This window comes from Solanum lycopersicum, chromosome 1, assembly GCF_036512215.1.
Source record: "Solanum lycopersicum chromosome 1, SLM_r2.1".
Lineage (NCBI taxonomy): Eukaryota > Viridiplantae > Streptophyta > Magnoliopsida > Solanales > Solanaceae > Solanum > Solanum lycopersicum.
Genome location: NC_090800.1, coordinates 89,906,457 through 89,930,246, shown reverse-complemented (window position 1 = coordinate 89,930,246; position 23,790 = coordinate 89,906,457). Strand labels below are relative to the sequence as shown.

The following is a 23,790-nucleotide window of genomic DNA, read 5'->3' as shown; positions in this document are numbered from 1 at the left end:
AACAATAAAATAATAAAATATTAATATACTAATAATTATAATAAAAATAAAAATTAAAATAAAAGAAATAAGGGCAAAAAGGTAAAAGTTTGGTCAACTTAAAAGAGCTTATAAACTTAAAAAAAAAAGAAAAATTGTATATAATAGGAAACTAATAACCTAAATTAAATGGTTTGATTTAATTGTGCTCAATAGCAAACATTAGCTAAAATTTGTCAGCGTCTCTCTCACAAAAATCTCGCTCGCCACTCTCCATTCTCGCTCACCTCTCTCGCTTTATACACAGAAGTGTATAATTCTGTTTCTGTATTGTATAAAGCGAGAGAAAATTGTATATACACATGCAAAAATGTATATCTTCGTGTTATACACTTAATTATACAATTTACAAACATTTTACTTCAAATATTGCAGAGAAAAAGGCCAACGAATTATACAATTGTAGTAAAATACAATTTTCTCTAGCTTTATACAACAGAAGTGTATATATTGTGTTTCTGTTTTTGTATGAAGCGAGAAAAACATATATCTTCTTGCTATACACTTATAATTATGCAACATACATACATTTTAATTCGATTCAACTGTATGCAAAACAAATTATACAATTGCAGCGAAATAGGCCAGCGAATTATACAATTTAGGCTAGCGAATTATACAATTGTATATGTATAGCAAATTATACAGTTTTATGTTTGCTATGGAGCGCAATTATGCAAAGCTTGCTATAGCATACAAATATGAATTTTTTGTTTGCTATGTGTGAAAGTTGCCCAAAAAAAAGCACCCCTACTCCAACTTTTAACTTTTGGCTTAAAATAAGTCTTTTTTTAACTTAAAATAAATTATTTTGATAATTGTCAAACAACCAAATAAGTCAAAAATCAGTTTTTTAAGCAGAGCCAAACAGGCTCTAAAAACTGAGTCAAAACACAACAACATGTTCAAAACTTATTAAGTTTTAGTCAATTTATTTGTTTTTAAAAAATACTTTTTAGTACTAATAAAAAAAATATAGTAGTATTTTAAAATGGGCTGACTAATAATGATTGGGTAAATAATCTTAAAACAAATTAATTAAATTATATTTTCATGAGCTAATTTTATTCGAGACTTGCGAAACTTGATATGTAATAACCACTTTAATATCAAGATAGTTGCAACTTGCCAAATTATAAGAAAAGAAGAAAGTGATGTTCACGTGAAATCCGTGAGAAGCATTATTTTTTTTTTTTAACAATTCCTTTGATTTCTATTGATGTAAAAATAAAAATGAATTAGAGTTCGACTAATATGGACCCTTTCAAATTGAATCCTTAATAATTAGGGTTACAAATATATATATATTTAACAAAAACCAAATGTATTCTTGTTTAAGAATAAGATAAAATAAAAAGGTAATAATTCCTTGTCTTATTTCAAATAATGATAGGGTGAAAGAGTATGTTGGAGATGCTATTTTTAACATCAGTATTTTGAATTCCATGGCTATCTCCTTTTAAATACATGCAATGTGCTGTTGTTGCAATATTCTTTGCTATTTCGACAAATGTTTCGCAAAATAGAGATTTTTCCTTGTGATGAGCAGTGTTCATGAATTTCCATGTCTCCTTTATCAGAAATCGTATGTGTTCTCTTGCCTCTTCTTCCGAAACACCCTTTTCATTCATGTAACACTGAATTGACTTGGGAACGTCACCCCTTTTCAATTCATCCTGAATTAATCGATTGTAAAATTAAATATGTCTATTTATCATTTTATTTTATGTATGTGAGAGAAATGAAAGGGTATGGATTATACCGAAGATGTCCCCAAATCATCGTTTAAACGAAAAATAGTAGCTGAGCATCGAATAATGTCAGGATAATTGGTTAAGGATTCCAAGGCCTCTTTGGTAATTGGATCTGTGACAAGGAACAGCGCATGTGCTAATACCATTGGAACTGCAATTGAGATCCATCCATTATCCATGTATTCTTCTAGACTTGGCTTGTATCCATTGTAGTACCATCTTGCTTCTTGTAAGTATGATTTGCATAAATCTGTCCACTAATTCATAACAGTCATTTAACTATTGAATTCATGTTTTGGGAAAAGAAATATTACTATTTATAAAGTTGAATGAATCTTACTGATTTCGTAAGGTAGGGTAGGACGTTGATGTTGTGTTTTCTGAGAACCTCATACGCCACGTCATTTGTGGTATTGATGAGTGCAAGATAACATACTTGCATATAATATGGAAGATCTTCCATTGCTTTTGTATCCCATCTGAATTTACTTTTTTTTTATATTACTAGAAAATAATTGACTTGTACGTGCAATATATTCTCAATAAAAATCCCAATTAATCTTGGTAGCAAGCAATGAATGCACATCGATATATATCATAAAATAAAAGAAAAATACATCGATCTACAATTCTAGGTGCACCAATTAATAATTACTGACCTTTGAACAGCAAGAGTGAAGAGTTCCAACTCATCAAGTTTGCCATAAACATCGTAAATGTCATCTATGATTCCAACAAATACAATGATCTTCGTTATCAATCTTCGAAAGTAGCTGTGTTGAGGCTCAAAATTGGTCCCGACTGCCCAAAACAAATTCTCCACCAGCCTGTTCCTTGAAAAGGATAATTTTTCTGCCAGGCACATGTTCTTCCACCACCTAATTATTTATTTAAATCATCAAAATTTAAACACATAATTAATCATCGGTTCTGTAGTAATATTGTCTAACCTTGATAGACTTTTCAAATCTTGTTGGTGTGTTGCTTGAACAATGTTGAAGTCTAATTTAGCAAGCTCTAGCAAAAGAGGATTAGCATTTGGCATTCTCTCATAAATGCTAATATACCACCTTGTTTCTAATCTTGGCATCATCCAATGCCTTGGAAGTTCCAAGGCATGAACCACTAATTCCATCATTATATTATTGTATTGATCTCCACATGAATGATTAATGTAAACATAATTCTTTAGATGTGCCTCTGTGAAATTTTTCAAAGTGGTTTCACATTCTGTAGAGAGAAACGATGCTTCATATAATTCTAACAATCCTTTTGTATCGTTACAAATACTTTGCTTCACATTACCATTCATGTCCTTGAAATCATTGAATATATCTACATGCAAGACAAAAAAATACGGTGGTCACATGAAAAAATTTAGATAGTTCAACCCTCATACTTTTTACTGTGTCACATAAATTGACATATACCGCACCAGATTGTATATATGTATGTATGTACTTACATCATCTTAGGGAAGGATATTGATCTACGTACCTTGAGAGATATGAAAGCCATGTTGTCTCAAGAGCCGAAACTTCAATGCTGTAGAGTATAATGAATTATCTCTACAAGTAATTTGTTGATGTACACTCTTCAATATTTGCATAATTTCATTCTTAAAGTGGTAACTCACTCCAAGCCTTTCTAAATTATCAATCAACTCCAACTTAACATCTAATTCTTCTATTAATCCCTCAACCATCATCATCAAATTCTTCTTCATTTCTTTCTTCACTTCATCAAACCGCTCCATATACTTATCTCCCTATACGCACGATGCTTAAGTTGATTAATAAATAATAGCGTATATACATATATATGAAATTAGAGGAGCGTAACAAAAGAATATACCGCGTAAAGATTGTTAACGGACTGAATAAATTGAAAGTCCCACATAGTAGGTTTGTAATTTCCTGAACGTCGGATAGTAGTTGGATTTGGTGAAGAGGCTTTTGATACAACTATTAATGATGATGGCTTCCCTCCATTGATGGAGAATAAACAAGTAGCTCGAGGTGGCCTTGAGGATAGCACCCCTATGTTGTTCAATAATATTGCCTTCATTCTATTTATTCTCTTTTACTTGCTAATTTTGTTGGAGCCTCAACTAAAAGTTGTCATTAATATATAGAGAAAATGATGAAATGACCTGTAATCTATAATCGAATTCTCAATTATATATTTATATTTTATACGAATTCTATTAATGTTTTAAAAAAATTCAAGCGAAATATAAATAATCTTAAAACTAGAAAATCACACTCTTTCCATATAGTGTGCACCACGCGTTGTCAATTCTCAAATATCACATATAAATAAAAAAGAAAAGAAAAAACATAATTATATTTCTTTTCTTCATTATCATCTTCCTCTTTACTTCTCTTAATTCATGCTTTAAATTTTTTCACTGCAACTCTCCAAAACCTTTGTCTCTCTCCACCTGATTCCTCTCTATCACTCCCCACCCCACTCTCACTTTCTACAAGCTACAAAATTAAGTATAAATACTCATCAGCAACACCACAAAAACTATTTGAAGTTCTAGCTAATCGTCTTAGAATTGAGGATGAATACGTCCTTTTTTTTTAAATAGTGGAGGATTTACGCCTTCAACACTTAAAAAGATCATTGAATTATTAAAAAAGTAAAATTAATTAATTGTTGTTGCTCAATTTTGTGAAATTTCGTCGAACATTAATAAAAACTAAAAATAAGATATGAAGGTTGATAAATTTTGTCTCAAAAAGAAAATTAATGAATTTAATTTATTTTTTACTACATAAATAATAGTTTTTTTACGATTATTTGGTGATTTTAATGGCTAATGGATATGAGTAATAGTGAGATAAATTATGAAAAATCATTAGAAGATAGGTCAGGAGATGGGGCGGCTATGGTGGTAGTGGTCATGGAGATTATAGGTAGGGTGTGTTGTGGGGGTTGGGGGAGAATGATAAAGGACAAAGAAATGAAAAAAGTAAAGAAAATAAAATTAAAGGCAAAAGTTGAAAAATGATGTTTATAAAAAGTTAAAATATTTTTGAAATATTTTATTCATTTTTTTTGTCTCTCAAATGCCTTTAAGAGACAAAGCATACTAAGTGTGTCATGTCAGGGTGTATTTATTTTGCTTTAAAATAGTTTAAGGTGTAGTAGGACACACGTAAAATATAAATATATAGTTGAAAATTCGATTATATATTAGGGAGGCATTTGATTATATCGGGAGGTTTTTCCCTCTGCAAATTAACAAGTAATTTGTGTTATAAGACATGACTTTTTTCTACTAATTCTAACTAAACTATCTTAGGCATAATATATAAATATGTCTGTTAACTTGGTATTAAATTATATTTATGCCTTTCATTGCACACGTAGAAACTTAAACTTGTATATTTTGTTAAACGAATAGACACACATGTCCTACGTGACATCCACCTGTCATTTTTTATCCTACGTGTATTGTGTCAGTAGGACTTATTCGTCTCCTTGTTCAAGTTCATACAAGTTTAAAGTCTACTTGTGCATACCCAAAGTTGAAGGGCATAAATATAAAATAATGCAGAGTTAAAGGATCGTTGAGAGAACAGTTTTCAATTGAAATACTAAAAGTAAAACCAAATGACCCTATAACGAAAATACTTTTTAGCAACATTAAATATTGAAATTAATAAAGAAAGTTAAAGTCTTTACAGACATTAGTTATGTGCCATTAGAACCAATGTCGATAAAGACTTTAGTGACATATACAAAAAATATTAATTATCGTAAAAAATACATATTTAATATCGCTAATAATCATTTTTAATATAGCGTAAAGGTATACCATATTAAAATACTCGTGTATAGTATTATGATTCGCTAAAAGATTGTTTCATGCTTGGTGGCTAACAACCAAATTAATTAAAACAAATCTTACTTATCTTTAATTTATTTATAGAGAAATTATTTCGATTTGATGTTTCACCAATATTCATCATCTAGAAAAAGAGAGTATAATCCATCAATTATTTTATGCATCCCAATATGCACCAGCTAGAAAATGTTATTTTATTGAATTTGATTTGATGTTTCCACCATATGCATCAGCTAGAAAATGTTATTTTATTTTATTTGATGTTTCACCAATAGTGGACGTGTTCATATACTCCATCGGTTATTTTACATATACATTATTTTCCTTTAGTTGTTCTCCTATTATAATTAAAAAATATTTATTTAAATGATTTATAGTCATACAAATATATAAAATATATTTTAAATTATAAATTTTATAAGTTTATTTTTTTCTCAAATAACGTACCACATAAAATAGGACAAAGAATATATTTATTTTCATCACTTATGGTCGCTCTAGCCAAACTAATTTTGGCTCCTCCATAGATATATATATATATCGAAAAGAAATGCATAAAAATCTAAAGTATGATTACATGATATGATAATTTGGAGTAGGAAGCGAACTTTAGGGCATGGAAATAGTGATGGGCTCAAAAAATAATTTGGAGATGCGATTCTGAATTTTATAATTTTGAATTCCGTGTCCGTCTCCATGCTGGTATATGGTCTGTCCAGTTCTTGCAATATTTACTGCACAACCCATGAACTTTTCACAAAATAATGAATTATCATGTTGAGCTGTGTTTATCATTTTCCATGTCTCCTTTATCATTAAATTGATATGTTTTCTTGCCTCTTCTTCACTTGCCCCATTCTCTTTCATGTAACACTGAATTGATTTCGGAACGTCACCTCTTTTCATTTCATTCTGAAGTAAGAGGAGCAAAATTTTGAGTGTCCGTCTCCGTGTATATATATACTTAATTAATGGAAAAGAATAGATAGAAATTACGTACGGATGATGTAGCTAAGTCATCGGTAAGACGAATAATCGTAGCAGGCCAACGAATTATGTCAGGGTACTTGTTTGAGAATAAGTATTCCAATACCTCTTTGGTAATTGGATTTGTGACTAAGAAAAATGCATTCACTACCATCACTAAACTTCCAACTGAAATCCATGCATTTTCCATGTATTCATCAAGACTTGGTGTATATCCACTGTAGTACCATCTTGCTTCTTGTAAGTAAGATTTGGATAAATCTGCCCACTAATTTTATGTATATGCATGTATCAAATATATATATAGTACTAAAAAAAATAAGGGAATAAATTCAAGTAGAAATATCATTTTTAATTACTGATTTTGTAAGGTACGGCATGATGTTGATCCCTTGCTCTTTAAGAACTTGGTACGCAATTTCACTGCTTGTATTGAAGAGTGCAAGATAACATAGTTTCATATAATGTGGAAGCTCATCCATTGCTTTTATCTCCATTCTGAATACATTGTCAAAATTAAATTGCTTAACTCTCGAAATTCAAATTATATCACGTAGAAAGTTACTGACCTTTGAATAGCATGAGTGAAGATTTCTAGTTCGTCAAGAGTGCCATAAACATCGTAAATGTCATCTATAACTGTAGCCATAGCAGTGACTTTTGTCAACATTATTCGACAAAATTCGTTTTCTTGAGATTCAAAAATCATGCCAGTTATCCATTGGAAAGCTTCAACAATTCTATCCCTTGCAAATGGTAATTTTTCTGCAAGCATTGACTTCTTCCACCACCTTACAAAATTAATTATTTCTATATAAGAAAACTGTAAACATATACAATAATTAAGCAATATCCTCTGTGGGGCTATGACTTTTCATATTGATCCGTCCAATTATGCTAATCTAAGATTTTAGTTGATATGTAGCTAAAATTTTGATTATCTCTCAAGTTTGTTTTATTGGTTGATTTTACCCTTGTCGTTATAGAAAGTTATTTTTATCCATGCCGTCAACAAACTTAACAAATATACCCCTCTTAAATGGAAATTCCCAAATTAATTTAAAATTTTTTGATTGTATTTATATTACTCGATTTTAACTTGACCCGACCCATTTAATATAATCCATTTCTTTTATCCAAATCACCTTTGTTTTCCCCATCACCACCAAAGCCACCACCTCTCCGAGATCTCCTTCACCACCGCCGCTGAACCACCACCTCTCCTACTACACTACCTCCTCCAAGTCAGCAGCCCTATCAAGAATCAATTTCTTGAGTTCTAGGATCAAATCCCTTCTGGTTTCCAGCAAAAGTTAATATAACAAAAATTGTAATTTGATTGGTTTTCCAGCAAAAGCAATGACCACTGCTCTTATTCTTATTCATAGTGAATAGGCATGAAGGTGACACTGGAGTCAGAGTAGTGGTAGAGGTGGTGATTTGGTGAAGGAGATCCGGAAGAGGGTGGTGGCTTTGGTGGTTGGTGGGGAAAACAAATATGTGATTTGGGTAAAAGAAATGGATTATATTATTAAGTGGATCGGATCGGGTTAAAATTGAATAACTTAAGTAAAATCAAATAATTAAATTGATTTGGGATTTCCATCCAAGGAGTGATATATTTGTTAAATTTGTTGAATGCAAGGGTAAAAATAACTTTCTTTTAATGGTAGGTATATATTCAACCAATAAAACAAAGTTGAGGAGTAATTGTGACCCCTTTTCCCTAAAATTTATTCATGATACGAGCCGAAGTATAATTTTAAAAAGTATACGTAAGATAAGACCATAATAAGGAGAAATAAGTTTTATTAGGTAATTAAACAAAAAATTATAAGAGAACGAGCAAAAGAAATTACTCCCTCGGTTTAAAAAAGAATATTTTTATTTTCATTTTAGTCTATTTAAAAAAGAATGATTTCTTTTTTTTTGTCAACACTTTGACTTTAACTTTCCAAGTGCCAACACTTTAACTTTAACTTTTCACGTGGCATGTTTAAGATCACAAAATTAAAGGATATTTTGGTACATTTGACATAACTTTATTTTAGAACCATAAAATTAAAAAGTCTTATTTTTTACTTAAACTCTGTTCCAAGTCAAATCAAACAATTCTTTTTGAGACAGGGGAAGTAAAACTTAAAAGAGAGTTGGACGGACTGGATTATGACCCACTGTTTAGTCCATTTTGACCCAATACATTTCAGCTCAAATATAGTATGTCCAACACGCATACACTCTAGTAGTAAATATATTGACCTTATATTCTTCTTAAATTACTGTTCATATACATAAGTCAAACTCACCTTGATAGATTTCTTAATTCTTGTTGGTGCATTGCTTGCACAAAATTGAAATCCAACTTAGCAAGCTCGATCAGGAGAGGATTAGCATTTGGGATATTTTCATAAATGTCAATATACCACCTTGTCTCAACTCTTAGCATCATGCAATGCAAAGGAACTTCCAGGGCATGGCGCACTAGTTTCACCATCCAATTATTCTCTTCATCACCACCATTTAAATAGTTTTTGAGATGTGACATTGCGAATGTATTAGCTGATTCCAATAAAGTAGAGGTTTCTGATTTTGTAGAGAGAAATGAAGCTTCGTATAATTGTAACAACCCTTTTGTATCTTTACATAGACTTTGCTTGAAGTGACCTTGCTCATCCTTGAAATCGTTTAATATATCTGGAGAAAAAAAATCTTTTGTGCTTGAGACATATATATATATAAAAATGACCAAATGTGAGAAGATTCATGAAATTAGTTTGGTAATTAGAAACAGGAAGTAGCACACCTTGGGAGATATAAAATCCATGTTGTCTCAAGATCCTAAATTTCAATGCAGTGTAATATAATGAATTTGCTGACGTGGCTTCACTACTACTTTGATCATGTATGCTCCTTAATATTTGAATAATTTCATCTTTGAAGTGGTAACTCACTCCAAGCCTTTGTAAATTATCAATCAACTCCAACTTCTCTAATTCTTGTGATTCCTCATGAAGCATCATCATCAAATGCTTTTTCATTTCTGCCTTCAGCTCGTTAAATCGCTTCATATATTTTTCTCCCTACGTAAAAATAAAACTTAATAATTATTATCTGAATGATATATAGAACAATCAGTTCGTTATATTACATTTACACATGAACAACTCGCTCCATTGTGACGATCAAATAAGCAAAATTACTAGTACGTATATACTCATTATTGAAATATTAAATATCAACGTATGGTAACGTAACACAAGGATAAAGAAAATGTACATACCACATGATGATTGTGTGTGGACTGAATATATTCATAATTCCACATGGTAGGCTCGTAATTCCCTGAACGCCTAATAGGATTAATTATTCCATTTGAAGATGAAATTATATTAGTGGAAATATTAGGAGAATAATTAAGTGGCTGTCCAGTGGAGAGGCTGCAGGCTTTTGATACAAAGGCCTTTGGTGGGCTAAATGATGAAAAAGGGGTAACTAAATATCTTGTGGAGAATATTGACATGGCAAAATTTTGGATCCCCAAATTGATTTTTTTCTTCAATAACTATTTAAAATGAAAATCTTTTAGCTATATAATTGTTTGTGTATATATATCCCAAATAAAATTAAAGTTCCATATATATAGAGAGGGGATATCAAAAGGCACGTTTTTCTTTTCTAAGGATCATTGAAAGTCGATGTTACGTATTAGCTTCACACACTTGTATAAATATATTTCTCTATTTCTAATTAATCGTCTACTTTTAAATTGACATACCAATTAAGAAAATAATTATTGACATGGTGAGTTTACTATTTTACTCATGTTAATTATGAAGTTAATGAATTAAAAACTTAAGATTTTCAGGAAGTTCTACTTGTTCAAAGTAATTAATTGAGGGCATAATAGGTAAAAATATTTTATCCTTTCTTGATTTGTCAAAATGAAAAAGTAATTAAAAAAAATAAACAAGTAAATAGAGAGAAAAAATATTAACTAGTAAATTGTTCGTGCTTCACCAGGTTATGAAAAACGATAAAATGTTATTATACAGACATATAATTGATTTCATAGAATAATACATTTGGTTAGTAGTTAGATTGCTTCTACAGAGCCATAAGTTATTTTTTAAAAATCAAAAGAAAATACAAACTTACGATGATAAAAAATTTGTATGAAATATAAAACAAAGAGAAATCAAGAACTACAAAAAAAATGCAACATTATTTTTATAATGTTAATCATTAAAAAATAAAAAGAAAACATACAAAATCAATAAATAATTTTTCGAGCTTTTGTCTACGTTCATTCTCACAGGCTAGTCACTATTAAATAGTCTTCTTTTCATTTTTCAAGTTAAGTAAAAATGAATAAAATAAGTACAAAAAATGTAACAATTTAAAATAATGCTAATATAATCATCTCTCCAAATTCTTACAATATTTCTAATTATAGGATTATAAAATGCATAATAAATAATGTCATGAATATGACTTTTAATTGTTTTAGAGGTTATGATGATAAAAATCACGCAAATAATGAAAATAAAGACTATTAAATTTTGCATTAAATTTTTTTTTAGCAATTTGAAATTGAGCATTTAATATAACATTTGCTATACATGAATCTCTTGTCAAATTCTTGCAATAAAATTCAAGTAATAAAATTTGACTTAGATTCAATTAAAAAAGAAAAATAATTATACATTTCCTCAAATAATCTACTGGGAGCCTATCTATGAAATTCGATCCGTTTATCAAATATTAAGAAGAAGATACTCTTTTCCCTTTTAACAAAAAAAAAAAAAAACACCCGCACTAAAATAATCAAATCTCATGTGATGAAAATATCTTAAAACAATATATTAGGTATATAGTACTATTTTATAAAGTAGAAAAAGATTGTGATTCTTGATCAAAAAGATAATCAGTATAGTCCACCTAGTTAATTAATTCTTAGCTCTCTTGTACATATAAATTTGATCATTTTTTTTGTAACAAAAATTTCTAATGCTCTATTTATAGGACATAATATAGAATATCAAAAGATATAATGAACATGATTATTATATGAGTATACTCCACCTAGTTAATATTTAGCTCTCCTGTACATATAAATTTGATCATTTCTGTTATAACAAAATTTTCTAATGTCTCTATTTATTGGATATAATATAGAATATCAAAAGATATAATGAACATGACTATTAGATGAGTATAGTCCACCTAGTTAATTAATCCTTAGCTCTCTTGTACAGATAAATTTGATCATTTCTTTTATATAAAATCTTCTAATGCTCCATTTATAGGATATAATATGGAGTATCAAAAGATATAATGAACATGATCATTAGATGATTATAGTCCACGCTGTTTATCCTTAGCTCTCTTGTAAAACATAAATTTGATTATTTCTTTTGTAATAAAATTTTCTAATGCTCTATTTGTAGGACACAATATGGAATACCAATATATATAATGAACATGACTATTAGATGAGTATAGTCCACCTAGTTAATCCTAAGCTCTCCTGTACATATAAATTTGATCATTTCTTTTGTAATAAAATTTTCTAAAGCCTCTATTTATATGACATAATATGGAATATCAAAAGATATAATGAACATGACTATTAATAAGAACTAGGGTTATGATTATCAAAAGTCATGGGAGTAATAAAATAAACACCATTAAGGTTTTATATTAAAGAACATAAATAAAATGAGTGGTAGTTGACACATTCATTTTTGTACAATAATAATAAATAAATAAAACATAGTACAAAAAATGCAAAAAGGAGTAAATAGAATCTTTAGCCAAAGAGAGTGTCACATCACTTTTCTTTTATCTAATTTTATATACATAAATAGATATAGATTTAGCTCTTGATATACACGTTTTTAAATGTTAGATTTTCTTAATTAGATATGAAGATTTAGTATAGATATAGATTTAGCTCTTGATATACACGTTTTTAAATGTTAGATTTTCTTAATTAGATATGAAGATTTAGTATAGATGTGACATTAGATTGTGATTAGTTAAAAAATATCGACCGATCGACATAGAGAGTCGTATGATTCGCTAAGGAATTTTCGTGCTTGCATAGTAACAACCAAATTAATTAAAACAAATCGTATTTTTTATAGAGAAACTGTTTTGATATGATGTTTCACCAAATATGCATCAGCTTCAAAAAGATAGCATTGGCAAGAGATTGTGCAAATCTTATTTGATGCTGACAGCACAGTAATTCAATGTAAATAATGAGATACTAATTAATCTTGCAAATACTCTTTTTTATGTCAAAATTCGTAAAAAAATAGGAGTAACTAAAGTTGCTAACGTTTTCCACAACACTTCTTCCAAATTATCTCCTTTAGCGTCGCTTGGTACAAAAAATAATAATGCAGGGATTAGTAATGCAATAATGTATAAATTAGTAATGCAGAGATTAGTAGTGCAGAAATATTAGCAATGCAGAGTTTATTTTTATCAAGCGTTTGGTTTATTGTTTCCCACTTCATCTTGTATTTGATTTAAAAGTCTATAAAAAAATTTCTTTTCAATTATGCCCTTGATTTATTATGTAATTGGCTCAAGATAGATATTTGTCGGACAACACTATTTTTTATGGCCTTCAAACTAGGGTTAATATTTCAAAAGGTCACTCACACTTTGATATTTATCTAACAAGGTCATTAAACTTTAATTTATATCAATAAAATCACTCAACTTCAATTTTTATATACAAAAATCATTTAACTATATCATTTATTAAGAAGTGAAGCTTTTCAAAATTTTGTTCAATATTCTCTATTGTTAACAACAATTGAACTTAATTCACCTTTTAATATTATTGTGTTTATCACTTCCCTTATTGAATTCCAGTTAACTCAGTATTGCAAAAATATATGTATGTATACGCACGATATAATTTACTATAAGTTAAAAAATATATTAATTGAACCTTATCTATGGAATTTGACATGAATTAACAGTTGCCAATTTGTGTTACAATATCAGAAAATACTGATTCTAATAAATTGTTCAGAAACACAAAGTAACTAAAATTTATAGAAACATTAAGAGAGAAGAACATAAATTTAATTCACAAAAAATCTGTAAAACGTACCAGAATGTGAATAATGTTTTAAGAACAAAAAATCAAGTTCACTGAACTCACAGTGTCCCCTTAAGGAAATTATTCCCCTCTAATATCCGAGGTCTGATTTGGAATATAACCTCCCATGATAGAATAATCTCAATCACCAGAGTATAGATACCAAAAACTCTGATGTCAGCGAACCAATCAACATAAAAAAAATACACGAAAAAAATTTTGTGCAGAAAAAGAAGAAACTCAGAAAATTCGTAAGTAAATATTCTGAAATATGAATAGTATTTATAGACAAGAAGAACAAGTTCAGAAAGATTGCAACCTCTTAGACTTATGAAATTTGGCATGAACTAGAAAACAGGGCGCATAGATGTGAGGAATGTGAAATAACAACCTTATCTACTGATTAGATTATAATTTGTCATTCATAATTAGTAAATATGAGAATTTCTAATCTAACTTTTTTATGTTTGATAATTTTACAATTTGTGTTAGTAAAGTCAAAAGTTAATAATATAGATATAAAATTTTTAAAACTGAATATATTGTGTTATTTTTATTCATATGAACCCTCTTGACCCTCCCTGGACAAACCTACGTACCGATGAATCAGATGATGATCGTCAAAGGAAGAGGAAAAGTTAGGTAGTAAATTGCTCTTAGTATTCTGATATATATACTATGGTTTTTTTTCTCTTTGTTTTGGAGGTTAACTGAGAAACTAAAGTAGCAATAAAATTCTTCTATCATCTAGATTTTTAACAAGCTATAGGACCATAACCAGGTCAAGCTTAAAATATACATGAGCAGCACTATTATATTAATGAAAGATAAACAAAACATAAGGGGTTGTTGATGCATTTCGTCATTATTAATTATTAGCATCCTTGATGATAAGATCTGGCTATCAATTTCATTATTATAGCTAGTTTTTTTATTGCCCTGATAATATCTAACCTATAGTCTTAAATGAATAGAAAATATTAGATATTGAGTAAAAAGTTCTTTCTTGAAAAGAACTAGGTACATACAAAATATAAAGCATTTTAGAATAACACTCAACATTATTTTATGGAATTGAAATTGTAATGGGCTCGAAAAATAATTGACGAATACGATTTTTTGTGTGAAGATTTTGAATCCCATAGCCATCTCCATGCTGGTAAATTGTGTGACTAGTTCTTGCACCATTTACTGCACATGCAATGAATGTTTCAGAAAATAAGGAATTCTCCTTTTGAAGAGCAGTGTTCATCAGTTTCCATGTCTCCTTTATCAACAAATTGATGTGTTTTCTTGCATCTTCTTCTGAAACACCCTTCTCATTCATGTAACACTGAATTGACTTGGGAACGTCACCTCTTTCCATTTCATCCTGATCAAGTAAGATTAGGTCTCTTTGCTTAAATCCCAAAACGAATATCATTATGTGTTGTATATATAAGTAGAGTTCAGAGGAATCATACCGAGGATGTCCCCAAATCATCTGTGAGACGAATAATAGTAGCAGAGCATTGAATAATGTCAGGATAACTGGTTAAGGATTCCAAGGCCTCTTTGGTAATTGGATTTGTGACAAGGAACAATGTATGTACTAATACCACTGGTGCTCCAATTGTAATCCATCCATTTTCCATGTATTCTTCAAGACTTGGTTTATATCCACTGTGGTACCATCTTGCTTCTCGTAAGTACGATTTACACAAATCTGACCACTAATTTAATAGAAACCAACATGTTTCAAATAAGTACATAGAAATTTAAATAGATTTTTCAAAATATATAGAGCTAAGTATTTTTACTGATTTCGTAAGGTAGATAACAACGTTGATCCCTTGCTCTTTGAGAACTTCGTACACAATTTCAGTGGTAGTGTTGAAGAGTGCAAGGTAACATATTTTCATATAATCTGGAAGTTGATCCACTGCTTTTACATCTGTTGTGCGGAATTTGAGAAAATATAAACGCGAAAAACAAGACAACAGATTTACGTGGTTCACCAATAAATTGGCTACGTCCACGGGAAGAGAGAGAGCAGTTTTATTATGGAGAGGCAAAAACAGAATTACAGAATAGGGTTTCCCATAGCGTCTATATATATATATATATATAGTGCTAAGCTATGCCCTAACAGGCTTGGGCCCAACATACAGAATCAACAGAAAATAAAGGGCCCAATACAACAACATTGTATACCGTCGGGCCGGGGGCGTCTCCGCCCCCCCGGACCCCAGGCCAGGGGGCGCGTCGCCCCCCTGGACCCCCCCGACTCGCTGACCGGGCAGCGAGACCCCCGTCCTTTCTGTTTGTAGCGGGTCCGATTCAAGGCATTCAACAAATCTCCACCTTGACTTGAATTCTCCGAACAGATTCTTCAGACGCACTATGATAGTGCCAGGCCTCCCCCTCTTCCTCAGAGTTGCCCCGCAGGGCAATTAACAGCTTCTGATGTTGAGCAAGTCCAAACAGTGTTGAAACTTGCTCTGTGGAACCGGCTTTGTGAACATATCAGCAGGATTATCAGCAGTTCCTACTTTCTTCACCTTGATTCTCTTCTCACTTCTCAGAAAATGATACCTTACGTCAATATGTTTGGTTCTCTCATGATGGACTTGATCCTTGGCTAGACAAATTGCGCTCAAACTGTCACAATACACCGTAGCCTGATCATGATGCAGACCAAGATCACTAACCAGCCCTTTCAACCAAATCCCTTCTTTTGCAGCCTCTGTCAAGGCCATGTACTCCGCTTCCGTAGTAGACAAAGTCATTGTAGGTTGCAAAGTTGCCTTCCAACTGACGACAGATCCTCCAAGGGTAAACACATAGCCAGTCATCGATCTTCTTGTGTCAACATCTCCAACATAGTCTGAATCAGAATAGCCAGTAACCAAGCACTGAGTATCACCTCCATAAATGAGACCAACGTCAGATGTACCTCTAAGGTACCGGAAAATTCTCTTCACAGCCTGCCAATGTTCTCTCACTGGTTGTCCCATGAATCTGCTCACTACACTGACTGCATGTGCTAAATCTGGCCTTGTACAGACCATAGAATACATCAAACTTCCTACGGCACTGGCATAAGGGACTCGTGACATATACTCCTTCTCTTCTTCTGACTGTGGAGCGAACATGGCAGTGAGATGGATATTGGCAGCACTGGGGGTATCAATGGGCTTAGATGAAGACATGCCAAACCTCGCCAAGACCTTCTGAATGTAGCTTCTCTGTGACAAGAAAAGTTTCCTTCTCTCTCTGTCTCTAATGATCTCCATCCCTAAAATCTTCCGAGCGGCTCCCAGATCCTTCATCTCAAACTCAGCACTAAGTAAACCCTTCAGCTTCTGAATGTCATACTTCTTCTTTGCAGCTATCAACATATCATCTACATAAAGCACCAGATAGATGAATGAATCATCATTGAGCCTATTGTAGTAGACACAACAATCATATGAGCTCCGAGTATAGCCCAACTTCACCATATAGCTATCAAACCTTTTATACCACTGCCTTGGAGACTGCTTAAGTCCATATAAGGACTTCTTCAACTTGCAGACGTGATTTTCCTTCCCTGGAACTTGGAAACCATCCGGTTGAGTCATGTATATCTCTTCCTCCAACTCTCCATGTAGAAACGCTGTCTTCACATCAAGTTGTTCAAGCTCCAGATTCTGATGTGCAACTATCGCTAGTAACACTCGGATGGAAGTATGTCTGACCACTGGTGAGAAGATCTCATTGTAGTCCACTCCCTCTCTTTGGTTGAAACCTCTGGCAACAACCCTGGCTTTATACTTGACTCCTTCTGCTGGTGATATCCCTTCCTTCTTCTTGAAAATCCATTTGCAAGTAATAATCTTTCTCCCCGAAGGCTGTATGACCAGATCCCATGTCTGATTCTTGTGTAGGGACTCCATCTCATCTCCCATAGCAGCAAACCATTTTTCAGAATCAGGACTTAAAATGGCTTCTTTGTAAGTAGACGGCTCAGATGTATCTACCTCTTCAGCAACCTGCAGTGCATAACCCACCATGTCCTCAAAACCATACCTCGTAGGTGGCCGAACTCCAACCCTCCTTGGCCGATCTTGAGCTATACTCTGATAGATATCTGATGGCATAGATTCTGGAATATCAGTTTCTGTCTGTGGCTCTTGATCCTCCTCTTCAGGTTCCTTTAAATCGCTCTCGTTCTGAATGACTTGAAGCTCCACCTGTTTGTCAAGACTCCCAGTTTCTGACGTAGTTGTAGGCTTCACAATGGTTCTAAGCAGAGAACTTTCATCAAAGACAACGTTCCTGCTCATAATAACCCTCTTTTCTGCTGGAGACCAGATTCTGAAACCTTTCACTCCATCTCCGTAGCCCACAAATACTCCCTTTTTAGCTCTTGGTTCTAACTTACCTTCACTGACGTGATAGTAGGCCATACAACCAAAAGCTTTCAGATTTGAATAATCAGCAGCTTTTTCTGACCACATCTCCATAGGTGTCTTGCACTGTATGCCTGTATGTGGTCCGCGGTTAATCAAGTAGCAAGCTGTACTAACCGCTTCTGCCCAGAATCTTCTATCTAGCCCAGCATTAGAGAGCATGCACCTTGCTCTCTCCAGAAGTGTTTGATTCATCCGCTCAGCTACACCGTTCTGCTGTGGTGTATTTCTGACTGTACGATGTCGAGCAATCCCTTCATCCTTACAGAATTGATCAAATTCAGACCAACAGAATTCCAGCCCATTATCAGTTCGCAACCTCTTGATCTTCTTCCCTGTTTGATTTTCCATCAAAATTTTCCACTCCTTGAACTTCTGGAAAGCTTCACTTTTATGCTTCATCATGTACACCCAAGTCATCCTTGAGTAGTCATCAATAATGGACACAAAAAATCTGCAGCCTCCCAAAGACTCAACACGGCATGGACCCCAGCAATCAGAATGGATATAATCAAGTGTGCCTTTTGTTCTATGAATGGCCTTTGGAAACTTGTTGCGATGTAGTTTTCCAAAAACACAATGTTCACAAAACTCTAGGCTCTTAACCTTATGACCAGCAAGAAAATCCTCCTTTGACAGAATTTGCATCCCTCTTTCACCCATATGACCAAGTCTCATGTGCCATAACTTAGTCATATCCTTCTGGTGAAATTCTGACGATGCAATATGGGCTGAACCTGTAACCGTGGAACCTTGTAGAAAATACAAAGTACCACGCATGACACCTTTCAGAATCAGATTTGAACCCTTCCAGACCCGCAAGACTCCATCTTTTCCCGACCAGCTGAATCCCTTGCTGTCCAAAAGACTGAGAGATATCAGATTTTTCGTCATTAATGGAACGTGCCTGACCTCGTTCAATGTGCAAAAGCTACCGTCATGTGTCCTTATCTTGATCGAGCCTGTCCCAACCACCTTGCAGACAGAACTGTTGGCCATCGAGATGCTGCCTCCGTCTACCTGCTCATAAGTCGTGAACCACTCTCTCCTAGGACAGATGTGATAGGATGCCCCAGAATCGAGAACCCACACATCTGAATGATGAGTGTGCTCATCCGCAACTAGGGCAATATCTTCTTCAGAATTGGTGTCTTCTTCAGCAGCAGACACTGATTGTTTTTCCGATTGCTTCTTCTTCTTCGGACAATCAAATTTCCAATGTCCCTTCTCCTTGCAGTAATTACAAACATCATCCGGCTTTGCACCCTTCGACATCGGCTTATTTTTCTTTCCGTCGTTTTTCCTTTCCTTTCCGCTACTGGTGAACAGACCGGAAGGCTGTATGTCCGTACTTGTGCCGTTAGCTTTGTGCCGTAATTCCCTGCTATGAAGGGCCGATCTGACTTCTTCCAGTGACACAGTATCTTTCCCAACAATGAACGATTGAACAAAATTCTCAAACGACATTGGGAGAGATACTAACAGAATCAGGGCAGCATCTTCATCCTCGATCTTCACATCGATATTACGTAATTCTAATAACAAAGTATTCAATTGCTCTAAGTGTTCCCTGAGTTGTGTACCTTCAGCCATTCGTAAACCGAATAGACGTTGTTTCAGAAGCAGCTTGTTGGTTAGAGATTTTGTCATGTACAAACTCTCCAGCTTCAACCACAGACCAGCAGCAGTCTCTTCATCCGAGACCTCCGTGATGACGTCATCCGCGAGACACAGCATGATCGTCGAGTGCGCCTTTTCCTCCAGAATCGCCATCTCAGGAGTAACGACGGCGTTCTTGTCTTTCGACAACGGCGCCCAGAAACCTTGCTGTTTCAACAAAGCCCGCATCTTGATCTGCCATAAACTGAAACTGTTCCTCCCTGTGAATTTGTCGATTTTCACGTTCAAAGCAGACATCTCGAATTCTCCAAGAACACCGATTAACCAAGAGGCTCTGATACCAATTTGTTGTGCGGAATTTGAGATAATACGAGAAAATATAAACGCGAAAAACAAGACAACAGATTTACGTGGTTCACCAATAAATTGGCTACGTCCACGGGAAGAGAGGGAGCAGTTTTATTATGGAGAGGCAAAAACAGAATTACAGAATAGGGTTTGCCATAGCGTCTCTATATATATATATATAGTGCTAAGCTATGCCCTAACAGGCTTGGGCCCAACATACAGAATCAACAGAAAATAAAGGGCCCAATACAACAACATTGTATACCGTCGGGCCGGGGGCGTCTCCGCCCCCCCGGACCCCAGGCCAGGGGGCGCGTCGCCCCCCTGGACCCCCCCGACTCGCTGACCGGGCAGCGAGACCCCCGTCCTTTCTGTTTGTAGCGGGTCCGATTCAAGGCATTCAACAACATCCATTCTGAATGTTAAGGTGTAATATTTTCATATATATATGTACATATATCAATTATTGTGACTTTAAAGTATATTAGCGGGAAGTTATTAACCTTTGAACAGCATCAGTGAAGATTTCCAATTCATCAAGAGTGCCATAAACATCATAAATGTCATCTATTACTGTAACCATAGCAAGGACCTTTGTCAACATTGTTCGGCAGTAATCGTTCTTTTGAGGTTCAAACATCATGCCTGCGATCCATAATAAAGACTCCACAATTCTATCCCTTGTAAATGGCAATTTTTCTGCAAGCAATGACTTGTTCCACCACCTTAACTTACATAAAAAATAATGCTTCACATGTACTGTATACAGTAAACTTATCCATCTCTCGGATTTAACTTTGTATAGGGAAAAGCTCACATTATCACGATAATTTAATTTGTATGTTACTCGATCAGTAAGCGGATGGACATGAATTTGGTGATATTTCAAAAGAAGTAAATTGAAGTCATGTGTTTGGACATAGAATTTAACTCAAACAAATGTTGATCTACTTGAAAAGTGGTCAGAACTAGTTTTCAAGCTCAACTTCAAGTTGATGCAATGTTTCGTGGGAAAAAGACTGAAAAATTATTTAAAATGTTGTATTTTCAATCAGTATTTTAATGTATTCTTCTTCGACTTAGTATCTACTTGTATATTTTTGAATAACTTGATATACGATTATTTACCTCTACCTAGGAGCTCCCATGCGCCCTTTTTAACTCACCTTGACAGATTTTTTAAATCTTGTTGATGTGTTGCTTGCAGAATGTTGAAATCCAATTTAGCAAGCTCCGGCAGAAGAGGATTAGCATTTGGGATTTTCTCATAAATGTCAATGTACCATCTTGTCTCAACTCTCAACATCTTGCAACGCAAAGGAAGTTCTAGGGCATGACGCACTAGTTCTATTCTCCAATTCTCTTGATCATCACCCTTTAAATTGTGCAAATAATCCTTTAGATGTGACGTTGCAAATGTATTGGCGGACTCCAAGGTTTCAGATTCTGTAGAGAGAAATGAAGCTTCATATAATTGTAATAATCCTTTTGTATCTTCACAATGACTTTGCTTGAAGTTACCCTGATCATCCTTGAAATCGTTCAATATATCTGTAGGGGGGAAAACGAGTAGATATAAAGATATAAAAAAATGACCAAACGAAGAAACTCATTAGAAAAAACAGATCAGAGCACCTTGAGAGATATGAAAACCATGTTGTCTGAGGAGCCTAAACTTCAAGGCTGTAGAGTATAACGAATTATCTGTACTAGTAATTTTTTGTTCATGTATACTCTTCAATATTTGCATAATTTCATCTTTAAAGTGGTAACTCACTCCAAGCCTCTCTAAATTATCAATCAACTCCAACTTTTCTAACTCTTCATCCTGTGATCCCTCCACCGTCATCATCATCTTCTTCACTTCTTTCTTTAGTTCGTTTAAACGCTTCATATACTTATCTCCCTATGCAACACATTTACAAATTAAATGAATAAACATGTGACGTGAATATAATGTATAGAGAATATATGTATGTGTACCGCATAAGGATTGTGTAGGGATTCAATAAATTGAAAATCCCATAGGGTAGGCTTGTAATTCCCTGAACGCCTTGTGGCGGAAATAGGATGTGAGTGCTTAGTAATAATAATGTTATTAGCAGCGTGACGACGGAGTGAGGTAAATAATGATGGTCTCTTGTAGGTGACCATAATCATCCTTATGTTACTTAATATTGAAACCATTTTATTTATTCTGCTCAATTATTTTTTATGATGTTGAACGTGAAAGAATATAAAGAATTTTTTTTTTGTATATCAAGAGAAACCTCCTAGGGATTGAATGGTAAAAAAATCAACTATCTACCTACGTACCTAGTACATACATGTACTATGTGTAGTACAAATATAATCCAAATCTTAGATACTTAAACTTTAAATAAGACGTATGCATATGATAAAATGGAGGAAATTAAGTTGTAATGGAGGGGAATAGAATCCTAAAAATAGTACATGTACTATATGTGTAGTGTAAATATAATGGCTTAAGATCATTAAGTTGTCTTCATGTTTCATCTAGCCATCTCAATTCAATCTTTTTCCTATTGAACACCTATACTGCACTAAATTTGTACCTATTAAATTTTTTTTGCTAACATGACACTGCATGTGTAATACACACACCTAAAGAGCGTGGAAGACATCATTTACTTAAAAATAAAAAGATTTTTTTTAAAATAAATTAAAGTGATATCTCTTTTTCTTTCTTTTACTCAACTTAACCACCATTGCTATCAACTTTCCTCCATCACCATTTCTTTTTCGGTCATTTTTTCATTTTTTATTTTTCAAGCCATCGTTTCTTTTCCTTCTTTCACCACCCACCACCGACATCATAAATATTTAAATATATTGTGGTAAAAAATAGAATTCAAAATAATTTTGATGAAACTCCATTTTTTCCGACGAATTTGAAATTATTTTTTTAAAAATCGTTAAGAAATTTAAATCCTAAAGAACTCACGACATAGAAGAAAAAAAGTATCAACAAATCTAAATTAATATTTAAGAAAGTTGTGAAATTGGAAGAAATACCAATTACAATAATTTAAGATTCAAGGAGAAGAATGATACATGGATGGGAAACAAATTCATATAATTTTTAATTGAAATGAAAAAGAGTCGAGTCCAAAATTACTATCGAAATGCTTCGATTTTATGTCTCGTGCTAAGAAAAATGGTGAACAGATGTCAGGGGAGGGATGGGGTGGGATATTCTAGGAAGAAGAAGAAGAAGAAAAGGGGAAAGAAATGTTTTTTTTAGATTATTTTTTTTTAGTAAAAACATAATTTTTGTTAATTTATTTTTTTAATTTATGTTTAAGTGTTTTTACGGGCCCAATGCTACATGACTCTTTTCTATTAGCTATTATACCACGTCAGCGTCGAGTGTAAGACATTCTCTCTTTACTTTTAGTTAATTGTAAAAGTATGTTCAATAGGTATTTTTTTTAAGTAAAAAGAGTGTTCAATTGGAACAAACTTAAGAATATGTGTCTAAATGAAATGTGGACAACTTTAGATGGATATAGATGACTTAAGCCAAATATAATCTAATCTTATCTTTAAACTTTAAATAAGACACATGCATTTGATAAAATGGAGGAAATTAAGTTGTAATGGAGGGGA

The 23,790-nt window shown here is 33.0% G+C and overlaps 3 protein-coding genes across 4 annotated transcripts; all 3 read right to left on the bottom strand.

Annotated features, from left to right (window-relative positions):
* Nucleotides 1–1,283: 1,283 nt before the first annotated feature.
* MTS2 (beta-phellandrene/beta-myrcene/sabinene synthase) lies at nt 1,284–3,876 on the bottom strand. Its single transcript, NM_001246880.2, has 7 exons — nt 3,648–3,876; nt 3,291–3,561; nt 2,744–3,128; nt 2,453–2,671; nt 2,134–2,272; nt 1,802–2,050; nt 1,284–1,715 (listed from the first exon to the last, which is right to left on the bottom strand). Exons 1-7 carry the CDS (start codon nt 3,858–3,860, stop codon nt 1,419–1,421), a joined length of 1,773 nt encoding a protein of 590 aa, NP_001233809.1. The 5' UTR covers nt 3,861–3,876; the 3' UTR covers nt 1,284–1,418.
* A 2,214-nt stretch (nt 3,877–6,090) lies between these two features.
* On the bottom strand, nt 6,091–10,247 carry TPS3 ((-)-camphene/tricyclene synthase, chloroplastic). The gene is made up of 7 exons (NM_001308378.1): nt 9,920–10,247; nt 9,443–9,719; nt 8,946–9,333; nt 7,209–7,430; nt 6,999–7,137; nt 6,653–6,907; nt 6,091–6,564 (listed from the first exon to the last, which is right to left on the bottom strand). Exons 1-7 carry the CDS (start codon nt 10,157–10,159, stop codon nt 6,262–6,264), a joined length of 1,824 nt encoding a protein of 607 aa, NP_001295307.1. The 5' UTR covers nt 10,160–10,247; the 3' UTR covers nt 6,091–6,261.
* Nucleotides 10,248–14,726: 4,479 nt separating this feature from the next.
* LOC101249864 ((-)-camphene/tricyclene synthase, chloroplastic-like) lies at nt 14,727–22,361 on the bottom strand. 2 transcript variants are annotated; one of them, XM_004230515.5, is made up of 8 exons: nt 22,144–22,361; nt 21,796–22,066; nt 21,327–21,711; nt 20,664–20,885; nt 19,018–19,022; nt 15,559–15,692; nt 15,223–15,471; nt 14,727–15,131 (listed from the first exon to the last, which is right to left on the bottom strand). In XM_004230515.5, exons 1-8 carry the CDS (start codon nt 22,345–22,347, stop codon nt 14,826–14,828), a joined length of 1,776 nt encoding a protein of 591 aa, XP_004230563.1. In that variant the 5' UTR covers nt 22,348–22,361; the 3' UTR covers nt 14,727–14,825. The 2 variants fall into 2 exon arrangements, with proteins under 2 accessions (XP_004230563.1, XP_010315132.1); XM_010316830.4 differs by lacking the exons at nt 15,559–15,692; nt 19,018–19,022 and having other exon boundaries at nt 15,223–15,421.
* Between the last annotated feature and the right edge of the window lie 1,429 nt (nt 22,362–23,790).

What these genes read in the sequence shown, in the direction of transcription:
- MTS2 (NM_001246880.2), bottom strand. Translation starts at nt 3,860, where the DNA reads ATGAAGGCAATATTATTGAACAACATAGGGGTGCTATCCTCAAGGCCA. An exon ending in TGGCTTTCATATCTCTCAAG is followed by an intron (nt 3,129 to 3,290) that starts GTACGTAGATCA and finishes TCTTGCATGTAG; the next exon opens with ATATATTCAATGATTTCAAG. An exon ending in TACCCTACCTTACGAAATCA is followed by an intron (nt 2,051 to 2,133) that starts GTAAGATTCATT and finishes GTTATGAATTAG; the next exon opens with TGGACAGATTTATGCAAATC.
- TPS3 (NM_001308378.1), bottom strand. Translation starts at nt 10,159, where the DNA reads ATGTCAATATTCTCCACAAGATATTTAGTTACCCCTTTTTCATCATTT. An exon ending in TGGATTTTATATCTCCCAAG is followed by an intron (nt 9,334 to 9,442) that starts GTGTGCTACTTC and finishes TTTTTTCTCCAG; the next exon opens with ATATATTAAACGATTTCAAG. An exon ending in TGCCGTACCTTACAAAATCA is followed by an intron (nt 6,908 to 6,998) that starts GTAATTAAAAAT and finishes ACATAAAATTAG; the next exon opens with TGGGCAGATTTATCCAAATC.
- LOC101249864 (XM_004230515.5), bottom strand. Translation starts at nt 22,347, where the DNA reads ATGGTTTCAATATTAAGTAACATAAGGATGATTATGGTCACCTACAAG. An exon ending in TTATCTACCTTACGAAATCA is followed by an intron (nt 15,472 to 15,558) that starts GTAAAAATACTT and finishes CTATTAAATTAG; the next exon opens with TGGTCAGATTTGTGTAAATC. An exon ending in ATGATTTGGGGACATCCTCG is followed by an intron (nt 15,132 to 15,222) that starts GTATGATTCCTC and finishes TTACTTGATCAG; the next exon opens with GATGAAATGGAAAGAGGTGA.